The sequence below is a fragment of the Equus asinus genome, chromosome 2 (assembly GCF_041296235.1).
Source record: "Equus asinus isolate D_3611 breed Donkey chromosome 2, EquAss-T2T_v2, whole genome shotgun sequence".
Lineage (NCBI taxonomy): Eukaryota > Metazoa > Chordata > Mammalia > Perissodactyla > Equidae > Equus > Equus asinus.
The window spans coordinates 160,283,323-160,298,529 of NC_091791.1; the positions used below are offsets into that span (position 1 = coordinate 160,283,323).

The 15,207-nt window shown below is 44.1% G+C and overlaps 1 protein-coding gene across 4 annotated transcripts in view; it reads left to right on the forward strand.

Moving 5' to 3' along the window:
- The first annotated feature begins 1,604 nt into the window (after positions 1-1,604).
- The window catches only part of SCG5 (secretogranin V), a 55,782-nt gene continuing 42,179 nt past the window's right edge, over positions 1,605-15,207 (forward strand). Inside the window, exons 1-2 of one of the 4 annotated variants that reach the window (XM_014847304.2) lie at positions 1,605-1,936; positions 3,441-3,673. In XM_014847304.2, the coding sequence (XP_014702790.1) occupies positions 3,448-3,673 (226 nt within the window). In that variant the 5' untranslated portion in view covers positions 1,605-1,936; positions 3,441-3,447. The remainder of the gene's footprint in view (positions 1,937-3,440; positions 3,674-15,207) is intronic. The other 3 variants (XM_070503750.1, XM_014847303.2, XM_070503768.1) reach the window with 3 other exon arrangements.

The following is a 15,207-nucleotide window of genomic DNA, read 5'->3' on the forward strand; positions in this document are numbered from 1 at the left end:
CAGAAAATATTCATAAACTCTGAAATTATGTTGCCTGGTTCAAAGCAATTTTTTAAACTTTTAAAAATGCATTAATGTCATTTTATATCCGGGGGTTGGGCGACATGTTGAATTGGAGGACTAATTCAGTAAGAAGGCATAGGAGACTAACTGTACACATCACCTGAATTAGAGGCTTTTCTAAGAGATGAATCAGTAATCAACATGAAAGATATTAAAAAAAACAAAACCCACGTCACTCCCATTTTTGTTAATGAAAGCTTCAATACAGAGTATAGGACTGAAAGTGAATAGTTTAGAGTGGTAGTAATTGGAGAATTAGGAAAGTTGAGTTTCAGACTTGATTTAACCTCTGTTTTCATTTTATACAAAATGGGGATAATAATGCTACTAACCTCATGGGAATATTTGATCAAATGATATACAAACATACTTAAAATTGTCTTGGACATGTGCAGTAACTTAAGGATTATTTTCACTTTGTTCTTACAAGTAAGTAAAGATCTAATGTTAATGTGATTGTTAGGAGCAACAAACTACAATTACATAGAACTTAGTAGGTTGCTTGGCAACATTCTATAATCACTAACAATTTATAAGGATTTTGATAATCATCAAGCCCAGGATATATATGATAGATGTTTTTAAAATAGCAAATTTCATCTGAAGCGTAAACATTTTGGTGTATTTTGGTCAAATTTTCATTCAACACAAAAGCAGTAAATTGTAATGACTTCTCCATTTTTCGAAGTACAAAATGAAGGTAACTGAACAATGTTAAAATTCAGAATTGAAAAACAAACCCTCAGTATGCATGAATAATAAATACTAAACCCCAGCATGGTCTTTGAGCCTGGAATCAATAGACAGTATTTGTCCTGTTGATTTACCGTGCACTGAAACAAAAAGCTGGAAACCAGGGTATCCGTGGAAGAAAAGGCGCTGGAAGGAGCGTTGGTTCCCAAGCTAAAGGCCACATGTCTCCTGAACGAATTTTGTGGGCCCCTCTTCACTGCACAAAATTACCACAGATGATGGATTTGCTGCGTAGAGCCAGGGCAGAGACCTGGCTTCTAACCTCACCAAGTTAGTTATTCTCAGACCCCCAGTCTTGATGAAAGAAATTTGCAGTACTATATTTACTATATGGTTTACATTTCAATTTTTGTATTTGAACAAAATTCAAATGTTCAAGATTGCTCTATGAATCTTTAACAAAAAATTTGAGTCTACTTGGATAAATTTCTGCAATGTGCCAGGAGTATGGTTTCTTTTCAGGCCAAAGGAATTCTGCTTGATAGTTGATGTGGAAATTTAGAAAAAACACTCAGAACTAATATTCTTAGAGGTTTTCACGTGCTTTTGCTGTATCACTTTGATAGAAGTTTCTAGCATCTTATATTAAATATCCCCATAGTTTTCCTGCTCAATGAAAGGGCTCCTGAAAACCCTTATGATATACCCTATCACTGCCATCATTACAAGTTCTCCGAACCTCTTCATCTTTTGTTTGTCTGTCCTACCATTGCCCCATTGCCTCTTCCTTCTTCAAGCTAAAACTCAAAAAAATAGCTGGAAGGTGGCAAAATTAACAGTGTGCTAGTAGGGGCGAAGGACAGAAGTGGATATGGCACATTGTTTAGATAATTGCTTGAGAAAAGGTGACTTAATTCCACAGAAATCGCTAGACGGAGAGGGTCTCTAGGAGACGCGTACCTGGAATGTGTGGCTTGAACGCTGCCTGACAAGGCACCAGCATCTCGCTTGCATTCTAGGGAGTCCGGGCAAGGCGGCCTCCACCTGCTGAAGGAGGGGCCGGGGCGGAGCTAAGATGGGATGCGGAGGGAGGTGACGCAAGAGCGATCCCGAGCGCCCCGCACCCCGCCCGCCCCCCACCAAGGCCCAGACTGCAGCAGGCTCCTCTGGCTGCCCCTCGGTGAGTCCTGCGCTGATGCCCGCTCGACCTCCTGATGCCGCCCGAGACAAGCGGGTTTTTCTTCGGGATCGGGAGTGGGGGAGGGCATCCTGCTGAAATCCTTGAGCTGGAGGCTGGGGGCAGACAAAGGATGGTTGCGGGATTAGGAGGTTCGGCTCTAAATCAGAGGGAAAGAGTACTGAGGAAGGAGATTGGGTAGCTGTAAATCTGGTGTGGGCTGGGGGTGTAAATGAAACAGGAAGACATCCTGCGTTCAGAGCGGACGAGGGAAAGATGGAGATGACTGGAGAAGCTGGTGTCTGCCTCCGGCCTTTTCCGTCAGAATTGCAGGCTTTGCTGTCTCAGCTCTTTGGGGAACAAGGTTATATATCCAGGAGTGGCCAGAAAAACCCTGTTCTTTATAGGAAAAGAAATTTGGAGTTATGAATATTTCCGTTTCAGGGAAGAAAATGCATGCCCCGCCCCCCCCCCCCCCCCCCACCAAGAATGATCAAAAAGGATTTGCACGGCCGCTGCCTGCAGCGTCCCTCCTAAAGAGGGTCAACAGCTGCAGAGGGAAGCGGCATGAATATTTGTCCCCTTGTTCTGCAGGCTTCTGGTTCCATAGAAGCCAACATTTAGGACAGGCTGACTGCAGACTAGTTTTCTCCTTCACCTGTTCTGTCTTCCCTGTCATCACTACCGCTTCCCCAAATTCTAACCCCCAGGACCATCAGGCAATGTTGTCAATATAACTGCGATATAGGGGGCTCTGTGCCTGGCATCGTTCTGATCCTTCCTGCATGTGCTGCCACACTTATCCTCGCCACAACCCTGTAAGACAGATGCTTTTCTCATCCCGTTTTTGCAGAGGAGGAAGCTGAGGCATTTGGCCAGGATCACCCAGTTATTACATGGTCAACAAGCCTACCTCGTCTCTCCCAGATGCAGAGCAGGCCTGAGTGGCATGTACTTTCAGCCCCGCTCAGGATCTCAAACGTATTAGATGTTTCTAAGCTAAGATGTTCCCTTCCACCGCTCCTAACCTGCTGTGACTTTTCACCGTTTGCAGCTTCCTAACTCCTTCCTGTGAGCCTTTCCTCCCCGAGACTGGGAACACTCAGGCTGTCCCCCTCTCTGTCTCTTTCTCAAAATTGAAGCACATTTTTGCTGTTTGTTTGTTTTAGTAAGAAGGCGATAGTGCTGGGTTTAGGGGTAATGCAGAACTTTCAGGGAGCTGCAAGGAAGATAAAAAATGAGTGAGAACTGCCATTCCAGTCTAGCCTTCCCAAGAACGCAAGCCAGAGGGCATTGGCTATCTCGGACTGTTTTGTTTCTTTAATACCATCCCACAGCAGATGTCCTGCCTGGAGTGGTCACCTGAAACAAAAACAAACCCTTAAGGATTTGTCCTCACAGTCCTTTTCTGGGTGGTCCTTGAGTCACTCCCTGGAGTGACTGCATGATTACATCGTCAAATTACCAATTGTGGCCAATCGATATATGTTTGGTCTCTTTCCTGCAGGTTAAAAATGGTCTCCAGGATGGTCTCTACCATGCTGTCTGGCCTAGTGTTTTGGTTGACATTTGGATTTACCCCAACATCTGCTTATAGCCCGAGGACCCCTGACCGGGTCTCAGAAACAGATATCCAGAGGCTACTCCACGGCGTTATGGAGCAGTTGGGCATTGCCAGGCCACGGGTAGAGTATCCAGCTCACCAGGCCATGAATCTTGTGGGCCCACAGAGCATCGAAGGTACTTACTGTGTTCTGCCAGTTTGAGACTTCCGTTAGCATTTAAAATTATTAACACATATTGAAGAAGCTCTACTTCCTCTGTTTTCCCTTTCTTCTTTTTCTGTGTTGTATCTACATACAAACATCCGTGTGAGAGTCTAAGTCCCATGAGATCAGGGACATTACCATCTAATTCACAGCCAGAGCCCTAGTGTCTGGCACAGTCTGGTACATGAATATTTACTGAGTGAATAAAGGAGCATCTAGTGTTATCCCTGAAGGATGGTTAGAACCCAGACCCCACATCTTCGCCCGTACTGATCTTCGGGAAATTGTGTCCCCCAGCTGGCTGCCTCGTTGAGCCACTGCCAGCCAGTACCTGTAAAACGTAGGACCTGCGGGATCCTCAAAACATAGGACCTGCGGGATCTGATTTGATTCTTACGAATGACACCATAGAAACCCAAAGGGATCCAAACGAGATACTGACATTGAGTTTATGTCAAAAACTTTAAAAAAATATTTAAAAATATAACAAATGTTAATTAAATTGTTTTTGTGTGGCAAGATCATTTTCCTCCAAGATTTTTCTAAGCCTCTGGCAATGTGGTTGTAATACTTTTCTTAGAAAGCAGTACTCTGTTGTTCAATGATTTATTTATGGAGAGAATCTGAATCTGGCTCTTACTAGCTGGTGGCGAGCAGCTCTTAGGAGCAGCTGCCTTATTTCCACGCCTGGCTTTGTGTCCTCTCTGATTCTGAAGGATCTCTTCCTCCGCTGAGGTGGAGCCCTAGGGCAATAGCATGGTTAGTTTAGGTTAAACACAAGGCAGCACTTGAGGTATTTGCCTACGGGAATGAGTCCTAAGGAAAAACGTGAATTCTTTCTCTGAGTTTTGTCAAAACACACACCCAGCAAATGCTATTTCTTGTAGATTGATTATGCATAATTTTGCCTGTGTCTATAATTTCCTAAAAATGCTGTCTACCTTTGGGTCCTGTGAATGCCATGGATATTGTTGATATGTGATTCTCGTTTCTGTCTTGATACCCATAGTTTTAAGCCATCGAGTAAAACTAGCTCTGTGGGACTGTGGTCTGTTTAGGTTGGCGTTTGAGTCCAGGAACGGATTAACACAGGTGATGTGAGTCAGCGAGCGTACGAACCTCGCACAGGGCTTGAATCAGAGCAGATCAGACAGGGCTTCACACCACCGCTTTTATGGAGACTCGAAACCCTTCCCGGCACCTGCCTCCTGTTGTTTCAAGCTCCCCTGTCCATTTCAGACCAGCTCCTTGGAGACAGTCAACACCTGCCCTTTTGATGCAGGAAGTGCTTGGTTAGCCACCCAGCTGCTGTCATGGAGAAGGCTTTCCGAGTTTCCATTAATACCTGCAGCCTGATCATCTGTGTGGAAAAGAAATAGCAACTCCCTGGGCATTAAAAGCCTGTGTTTATCGCCAGCCTCATTTTCTTCACTGGGTCTCCAACTATTTAGCGCCTGCCCTGTGCCAGCCATTGTGCAGGAGCCTGGGGCAGCTCTGCCCTAGGGGATTCTCAGTCCTGGGGTGGGAGCGAGAGGGGAGGTTGTTACAGTGCGTCAAGGCAAGAGTTTTAGTAGATGTACAGAGAAGCTGCTGCTCTGGAAGCAAAGAATCGGAGTAATTTATTCTGCTTGGGAGTGGCTGGGGGTGGCTGTAAGGAAATGCTGCTTTGAAGAAGCAACGTTTGACCTGAGTTTCAAAGTTTGAATAGGAATTCATCAGGGAAGAGCCAATGAAAAGGCATGGGGGTATGCAAGAGCATGGATTATGACACTTTCCAATTAAAAACTCTGTTTTCATCATTACCCTTGGGGTGATGTGCGGTCATTGCCACGTTAGGTCTCCTCTAACAGTGTCTGTGGAAGGGAGGAATATTGGCTTGTGTTTTAGTTTTCCATTACTGTGTAACAGACAGCATCTTAATGCAGTACCCAGGAGCGTTGTAACACAATATCCATGTATTATCTCATGGTTTCCTTTGGTCAGGAGTTGGGCATGGGCTTGCTGAGCCCTCTGCTCAGAGTCTGATCAGGCTGAAATCAAGGTGTTGACCAGGTGCTGGCCAGGTGCCATAGTGGTTAAGTTTGTGTGCTTCAGTTTGGTGGCCCGGGGTTTGCAGCTTTGGATCCTGGGAGCAGACCTAGCACCACTCGTCAAGATACACCGTGGCAGCATCTCACATAAAATAGAGGAAGATTGTCGCAGGTGTTAGCTCAGCGACAATGTTCCTCGAGCAAAAAGAGGAAGATTGGCAACAGATGTTAGCTCAGGGCCAGTATTCCTCACACACAAAAAAAGGTGTTAACTAGAAATGCAATCTCAGCTGGAGCTTGGAGGGGGGTTCCTCTTCCAAACTCATTAAGGTTATTGGCAGAATTCAGTTTCCTGCTGTTGTGGGACCGAGGTCCCCTTTTTCTTGCTGGCTGTCAGCTGGGGTCCCTCTCAGCTCTTAGAGGCCACCCTCAGGTTGTAAGCCACATGGCCCTCTCACAACATGGCAGCTTACTTCGTCAAAGCCAGAGGAAGAATACCCCTTTAGTCTCCTAATTATAATGTATAATTATGGGAGTGACTCTCGCATCACCTTTGTCATTTATCAAGGGGGCACTATCCCATTAGATTCACAGCTTCCACCCACACTCAAATGCAGAGGGTTCTGCAGGGCATGTACACTAGGGTGGGAATCTTGGGGGTCACATTAGAGTTCTGCCTGTTACGGCTTGGATGAAAACTAACAGAGAGAAAGTAGTCCAAAGACTTTGGGGAAAAAAGAAACAAAATAAGAAACTTGGATTTTTCCCAGTCCTGAACCTTGGCATTTAATTTGTTGAGTGGTCTAATACTTATTTATGTGAGTGTAGCATCATTTCCACTCGTCTGTTTGTTTGCATTGTCTCTGCTCAGACATTCACTCCTGCTGATTCCCAGGCTTCTGACAGATGGAAGCAGTATCTTCTATAGGCCTTCCAACATTTATTTTAGGATTTTATTGTGAAGGACCAAGTTAGAAAAACTTTCCTCTAATTTTTATAAAAAGAATATACGTAATACACGAATTCTGATGTGACTTTTAACACACATTTAACATAGACTGTTCCCAAAGATGCCCGGATTTAAGTGCCAGCTCCATCATTTATTAGAGATGCGACCTTGAGCAAATTACTTAACTTCTCTAAGTTTCCGCTTAGCTGGGGGGTAGGATTTAAATTTACTCACGTGCAAGCAGGTAATATTCCAGATCAGAGAAGCAAAAATAAAGTTTCAGCCTTCATGACTGCACTGCTGTGAAATCATTTCTGAAGAATCATCATCACCTTAGATGACAATTACTGGACACTACGATCCTTACAGGCTAACACGTGGCATGTAGAAGACAATTTTCTCTTATTCTGTCTAGTCTGTAATTAATTGTGTGATTTTGAGGTTAATCTCGTTATTGAAGATGTATATTAGCTCTCAAACATAGGATTATAAACTAGCTTTTTAGTATAGGATGCAGTATCAGTACAAATTACTATTAGGTTACTGAGATCATATATCCCGTTGAAAAAAATTCCTCCTTTGATTCCATGTCTCTTCCAGTTACTGTTCGATTTTTCTGCTCTCCGTCCCAGCATCCTTTCGACACATGCTAACTGTACGTCCTTACCTCCCGTTCTGTCCTGGTCCATTGTTGTCCACTGTTCCCACCACTCACTTTCCAGGTCAACAAGTATTTCTTGAATGCCAGGTGCTGGTTCAGGTACTGAGGAAATAAACATGAACCTCGAAGAGTGGCGGGGCACAGGAGACATAGTCTCTAAATAAACAGATAAGTAAAATATATGTCAAATGGCTGTAAGTACTGTAAAAATGTAAAGCGGAGGAGGGGGATGGAGGAAAGAACTGAAATAGGGGTAGGGGGCTCCTCACTGGGAAGGTAAGCAAAAATCTGAGGGCTGAGAGAGTGAGCTGTGTGATGTTTGAAGAGGTTCCAGGCAGAGACAATGCGAGTGCAGAAGCCGTACAGTGGGGCAAGGAGCTAGTGTGGGGAAGCCCAAGACTCAGGAGAGTAGGAGATGAGACTGGGGTAATGGCAGGAAGTGGGGTAGGAGGTTGAGTGCGTGGAGACAGATTGCATCATAGAGTCGTATGGTCCTGTAATGACTTTGGCTTTTCTTCTGAATGTGTGTCTGAAGCCGTTGGAGTCTTTGTACAGAGTGATGTGTTCAGCCTTGCTTCAAAAAGGATCCCTCCAACTGCTGGGTTGGAAACATTCCTGTCGGGAGGGAGGCCTGGAGTCAGGGAGATTAGATAGGAGGCTATTGTCATCATTCAGGTGAGATGTGAACAAGCATGACAGCTAGAGAAGTGGTCAGACATGGGCAGATTGTGGATATATTTTGATGTTAGGGCCAACAGGATTTGCTGGTGTGTTGGAGGTAGGAACTGAAAGAAAGAGAGAATTGAGGGTGACACCAAGGTTTTGGCCTGAGGAACTGGAGAGGAACAGTTTTCTACAAGAGGAGCAAACTGAGGATCTTCAGGGGAAGATCTCAAGTTCGGTTTTGTGCATGTTAATTTTGAGATGCCTTTTGGACTGTTCTTGTCAAGGCCAACAACTTCCATGCCAAATTCACCACATTCTGCCTTCATCCTACTCACCCTCTGCAGCATTCAGCACACTTGACCATGCCCTGCTTAAAACGCTTTTCGTTGGTTTCTTGGTTTTGGGGCCGAGGTGTCGAGACATGCCGAGATGGCACACTTTGGGCTTTCCTCATTTCCGTTTTTGCTTTAACCATTTCTTCACAGTTTTGTCTGCAGGTTCCTCCTGTTCCCCTAGTCCAGACTTTAATTCTTGAGTTCTCCAGGGCTCAGTGCTGGATCCACTTCTCTTATTCTTCTCAATTCTCCCTCTAGATGACCTCATTCATTGTCTTGACTCAAAATACCATTTCTTGGCTGATATCTCCAATATTTGTATTTTCAAGCCAAACTTCTTTCTTGTGTATCTATAGGCTTAATGGATTGCTTTATTACCATGTGCCAATCATAATTTCTCTGCCACCACCTTCCTCAACCTGTTTATATCAATCTTTTCTATCTGAATGACCAGTGCCATCACTTGGCCATACATGCAAGCTAAAAACCTGGAAGTCATCCTTGATTTTCTCCATCACAGATCAAACCAAAATTATAAGCAATTTATTTCATTTCTGTTTCTAAAATGCATCTGTCGTTTGCCTGTCCTCTCTTCTCTTTAGTCCCATTCCAAACACCCTTCTCCAAGATGCCGTGGAGTCGGGCATGGATTTCTAAGATTGTCAGCTCACTGGTCTTCCTGCTTCTACTCTTGCTTTCCTTCAAATTGTTTTCTGTGGGAAAGGTGGAGTTAAAATTTAAAAATAAATAAGTCAGATCAATGTCAATCCCATGGTTAAAATTCAGTCAGTGGCTTCCCATTGCACCTAGATAAAAATAACACTTCTTGCCACGACCTGGAAGGATCATGTCCCCTGTATGCCCTCCCGCTTCCTTTCTCACCCACCCTGGCCTCCCTTCTGTCCTTCAGTCACCCCGGGTCACACCAGTCTCTTCCTACCTCCTGTCTTTCACACGGCTTGTCCTTCCCACTCTGGGTAGCTGTATCTTCCTCTTCAGGTCTCAGTTTCAAATCACCTCCTCAGAGAGGCCTGCCCTGACTGCCCTATCTGAGGAGCCCCATTCTCTGTCACAGTGTCCTTTTGTTTTTTTAAGCTCCATAGCATTTTTTGTAATTTATGTTTAATATTTGTTTCCTTGCTTATTGTCTGCCTCCCCACTGGAATCTAAGCTCCACGAGGCTATGTCTGTTTTATTTACTGATTTATTCCAAGACACATAGTAGGCACTTAGTACATATTTGAAGAATGAACATATAATCTCAGGGAAAAGTAAATATATCTGGAGACAATAGGTATGTAAGCACTATATGACATCCAGATCTGTTGAGACTCTTTTCAGTTCAAGGAAAATATTCCATTTCTATTCTGTACTTTAAAAAAATCTACCTAGAAGTTTTTGCCAAGAGCTCAGTGACTTGTGCTCAGCAAAACTTCTATTTCCTTTGACTGTGATCCCCGTGGGGCAAGGTCTGTGCCCTTGGTACAGCTGCCTATTGAGAACTGACTTTTTGCAGTTCTGGAACGAAACCAGCAGGGGGCCGACTAGACTGGAAGTCCTGCCAATCAGAGGATTCCTGAAACCTGGTGGCCAGCCTCCTGCCTGTTGATTGCCCTAAGCGGTCACTGCGGAGGAAGCATTTGCCAAAAACATCCAGGGAGGATCGGGGGTTATTTTTTACTTCTTCATAGGCACCTTAAATATGACTTGGTAAAGAGCATCTTTCAAATGTATAAATTCTTAGCCCAAAGTAAAACAAAAACACAAAGTAAAGACAAATAGGGACCAACTTGATTTATAGAGAGGAAACGTTGCTTTGATGGCAAGGAGACCCAGGGCTTAGTCTCGGCCATACTATTTATTAGCTGTGCATGATCTTGGCAACTTCTCTTAGCCTTAGTTTTCTCATGTATCAAGTGCGGCTTCTGGCCCGCTCTCTTGTGTGCAGTAAGGGGGTGCTGTTGGTAACCGAATTGCAGGCTTGGCCCCTCCTCTCGCTTGGTGGATTATCGACAACACATTTTCAGTCCTTGGTAGCTTTCCCCGGTATTGTTTTTGATTACCCGGCCAGTTAGCAGCACAGTGCAGATACGCTTCCAGACACCTGTATTTCAGCAGCGCCATCTTCCCCTGAGCCCAAAGTTGCTCATTGGCCCCTATGACATAGCCAAATGGCTACTGTTGTTATATTATCCCTGGAAACAAATAAAGCCACCAGCTGTCTAAGGGGTTGGTTCAGAGAGCCGTTTGCCATGGGATAGAGACTCTTGGGAGTCAGAACAGGCTCTGCCAACTGGCACTCATGTTGGCCTTGGATGAATCCAACCAGAAAATGTGCTTTAGTTTTCGGAATGTTAACAGCTTCAGGTCAAATAGTCGTTCCAGTGCCCCGGGTTCATTTTCCCCACACTTCTAGGCCAGCAGGTATCTAGCACTGTGATGACACCAGATATCGAGCCACTGAGTAGATATTTATAAATGTCTGAAAAAATTTTAAACCTATATTGCCAAACATAAAAATACCCAAATTCTTTTTTATAATACTGACTTTTGGACCTCGCTTTTTTCATTTCAAAATAAAGAGAACCGAGACTATTTTCTTAACAAATATCAGGTAGAAAAAGAGTCCTTTGTAAGATAATGTCTATTTGAAGGGGCAGATCTAAGGAGCCTTTACTTAGCCCACCCTTGGCCTGCGTATAGGAGCTGCAGTGCCTCCATGTTGCCACAGGGTGGCAGCAGTTGCCTCCCATTTGAAGGATGGAGCGGAGAGAGACTTAAACGTTGAACAGGACAGAGACCTCACTTGGTTTCTGGCTCTCCTCTCTCTGCAGCTGGAGGAAGGAGTGGGGCTGATCTTGACCCCAGTATCCTGCCTAAAATCTTTTTGTAGTGCATCCCCATCCTGGAGGACCCAATGAGAGCTGAGGGTTTGAAGACTGTCTTTGAGTGGCCAGGGCCTCATTTGGCCCATGTACTTTGAGGTTCCATAGGCCCACCTGAACTCAAATCCTTAAAAACGTCCCTGGGTGATTTCAGTTTTTTGTTTTGGGCAATTGCACAGATGGTGATAAGAAATTCGGAAGAAAGAGAGGGAGGGTTGGGGCTTTTTAGGGGGTAGCAGGATAGGGAGATGACAATGATGACTTATTTTTATGTTGTGTTTGTGGTACTCTGGGGCTCCCAGGAGGAGGTGTCAGAAGGTGCTTAGACGTCTCTGGCAGAGGAGAGATGTGTGGGTGAAGGGAGAGATTTGGGAGTTATCCTGTGTTTGTGGTGGCTGATGCTACAGGAATGGATGAAGTGACCGTGGGCCAGTATCAGGAAGAAGAGCAGAGCATCTTAGAAAAAGGCCTGGAAGACTCGATACATAAGGGCCAGGTACAAGAAGAAGAATCTGCAGAGGAAACTGAGAAAGACTGGGCATCAAGGAGAACCAGAAAGATGAAGTGTAAAGAAAACAAGGAAAGAGTGTTTCAGCAAGGGGCAGCAGTCACCATTGTCCAGATCTGCAGAGAGCATACGCGACATAAGCACCATTGGGTGTCAAGTGTTCATTGGATACAGCACACAGAAGTCCCTGGGGGCTTTGGGCAGAGTAGCGGGGCAGAAACCACAATGCAGGAAACAGGGAAGAAGGCACAATGTAAAAATCTGTTTCCAGATTCTCAGGTGAGGGGGAGAAGACTGAGGAATAGTTGTGGAAGGATGTGGGAGGTGATGTGGAGATGAGGAAGGTTTTTGTTTAGGTGGTTGTTTTAAGATGGGAGAGATCTGAATTTGTCTAAGTGCTAATTGGCCAGAACTGGGGGAGGGGGGAGTAGAAGATGTGGGATGAAGAGCAGATACCCGAGTGGTACAAGTTCCCGAGGAGGTGGGAGGGGACGAGAACTGGAGCGCAGGGGGAGCCCTGGGTCTGAGGTCTCTCCTCCACGGGGAAGAAAGGGAAGAGGCAGAAGTGCATCAGGATGCAGTAAAATTCAGAGGTTTTGGCCTCAGTATTTGCGATACTTTTTACTATTTCAAGCCACTTGCTCAGAATTAAAATAAGAATACAAGAATGAAATGCAGTCAGCCTCCCAAATCTATACTCTTTGCCACCTCATACATCTCACCTCACCTATATGTTTTTTTGATATTTTAAAATATCAGACAAGCCTGGTTTTAACTTTGTATGAATTGTATTAGAAAAACTCACTTTTCCTCCTGTTTCCCTTTACCATCACACTCCTACCTCACTCACAGCACTTCTGACCTCAGATGTGTGGGTTTTTTCCCACCAAGCAATTCTCTGCAGCACCAGCTGGGTGTCTTACAATTAAACTCAACTCTGACATTGTCTACCCAGAGAGAGCATCAGAGCCCACAGGTAGGGGCTCAGTCCTGCAAGAGGGCTCCCACTCCGCTCCAGAGGCCAATCGCAAGTCCAGGTTGTCACCTGTGCGTCTGACCAATTGGGCCATGAGTCCGTGATTCCCACAGCCCTCTCCTCGGGTTTGATTAGTTAGCTAGAGCAGCTCATAGAACTCAGGGAAACTCTCAGTTACATTTACCAGTTTATTAAAGGACATGATCAAGGATACAGATGAACAGCCAGATGAAAAGATACATAGAGCAGGTCTGGGAGGGTCTTGAGTGCAGGAAATTCTGTCCCCATGGAGTTGGGGAGCCTCACCCTCCCGATGTGGATGTGTTCACCCACCTGGAAGCTCTCCAAACCTCTTACTATTGGGATTTTTATGGAGGCTTCCTCACATAGGCATGATCAATCATTAACTCCATTTTCAGCTCTTCTCCCTTCTCAAGAGAATAGGAGCACAGGGCTGAAAATTGCAGGCTTCTAATCCTGGCTTGGTCTTTCTGGCAACCAGCCGTCATCCGGGAGCCATCCAGGATCCTACCCAGAGTCACCTCATTAGAACTAAAGACACTGCTATCCCCCAGGAAACTCCAAGGGTTTCAAAAACCCTGCATCAGAAATGGGAGTCAAAGACCAAATATTAGAACAAAAGATGCTCCTAGTACTCTTATCGCTTAGGAAATTACAAAGATTTCAGGAGCTCTGTGCAGGAACCAGGGGCAGAGACCAATATATATTTTCTATTATCTCACATGCATATAATCTAACTAGTAGTTATTTAGCAAACATATAATAAAATTTTTATATTGACATTATATAACTCCTAGATATCTTATAAAATATAATCCAAGATCAAAGGATCAAGAGAGTGTCGTCTTTGTTTGTTTTTTTTTTTTGCTTAATAGTAATGTTTTCGTGAGGCACAAACCAAGAACAACAATGGCCACTAATCTTAATGAGCTGTTGGGGAATGCTATGTGTACGTTTTATGTGACTTTGCAACAGTGCACTATTAGAAATTAGTACAGTCACTCTGCATACACAAAATATGGAGTAATGTGAATCCCCCCAAAGTAACAATTTGTCAAGAACTGTCGTTTCAAAGTAGTGGGCTTAGTAATTGTGAACAATGCTCATTGCATTTTAGCTGATAAGTAGAAGTAGTCATCATCCTTGGTCAGGATCGTTCTCGAATTACGTGAATTTTGAATCATATGAGATCTTCAGCTCATCCCTTAAATACAATGTGACTGTCTCAGAATGGCAAAGAGGTGCACAGAAAACCCGCACAATTACTGAGATTAAATTACTTCTATCATGACTGCTAATTGCTCTGCCAGGTGTCTGACTCTGGGACAATCATTGTGAAGAGCTCACCGCCATACAGACTGGAGCCTGAGTGAGTCTGAGCCACAGCGTGTCTTCGTGGAAGTCAGTGGAACCCCGATGTATTAGTCAGGGCTCTCCAGAGAAATAGAAATAGAACAAATTAATAAATAATTATATTAATATTGATTAGTATTAGTATATGATATATAATTATTTACATTATTTATTTCTAAATAAGTCTGTATCTATGTAGGCTGACGTATAAAACTGGGCATGTATGTTTGTTATGGTCTCTAAAGTTCATGGAGTTTATCACTTTCTAGGAGTACAGATGGAAGCAAATCGGTAGTGTATCAGAGTTACTTCTCAGTGCACCATGACATCACTCAGATGAATGCTGTAGTGTTACAGGGCTTTCAGGTTTGTAAAAACATAGCCATAAATTACGTTGACATCATATATGACCTGGGTATCTATAAAATATCACATCTATCTCAAAATATCGGGCTGCTGTTTGACGACTGAATATTGCTGCATAATTTTCTTCTATTGTCCTGTATCCTTTTGGAGAGAGATTTAACAGGATTTGAAATGTGCAAGCTGCCTGCATAAGATGCAGTCAAATAAAGGTGGTTAAAGTAAAAAAAAAAAGAGAAGGAGAGAGATTTATTTTAAGGAATTGGCTCATGCAGTCGTAGGGGCTGGAAAGTCTGAAATCTGCAGGGCTGACTGACTGGTTGGAGACCCAGGGAAGAGCGGATGTTGTGATCCTGAGTCTGAAAGTGGTCTGGAGGCAGAATTCCTTCCTTTTTGGGGGCCCTCGGTCTTTTCTCTTAAGGCCTTCGACTGATTAAACAAGTCTCACCCACATAATGGAGGGTAGTCTGCTTTACTCAAAGTCTACTGATTTAAATGTTAAGCACATCTAAAAAATACCTTCACAGCAGCATCTAGTATGGTGTTTGACCACGCGGTAGGGCACTACAGCCCAGCCAGGCTGGCACGTGAAATTAACCATCACACCAGAGTGGATGAGCAACACAGTAATACACTTGCCATCATGCTGCTATTTTCTAAGGAAAATGATTATAATCCACAAAAAGACAATATTTTGCTTTTGAATACGTCTTTATAGATTCTGGATCTCAGACTGTCTTCATGCTCAGTGTCGTGCT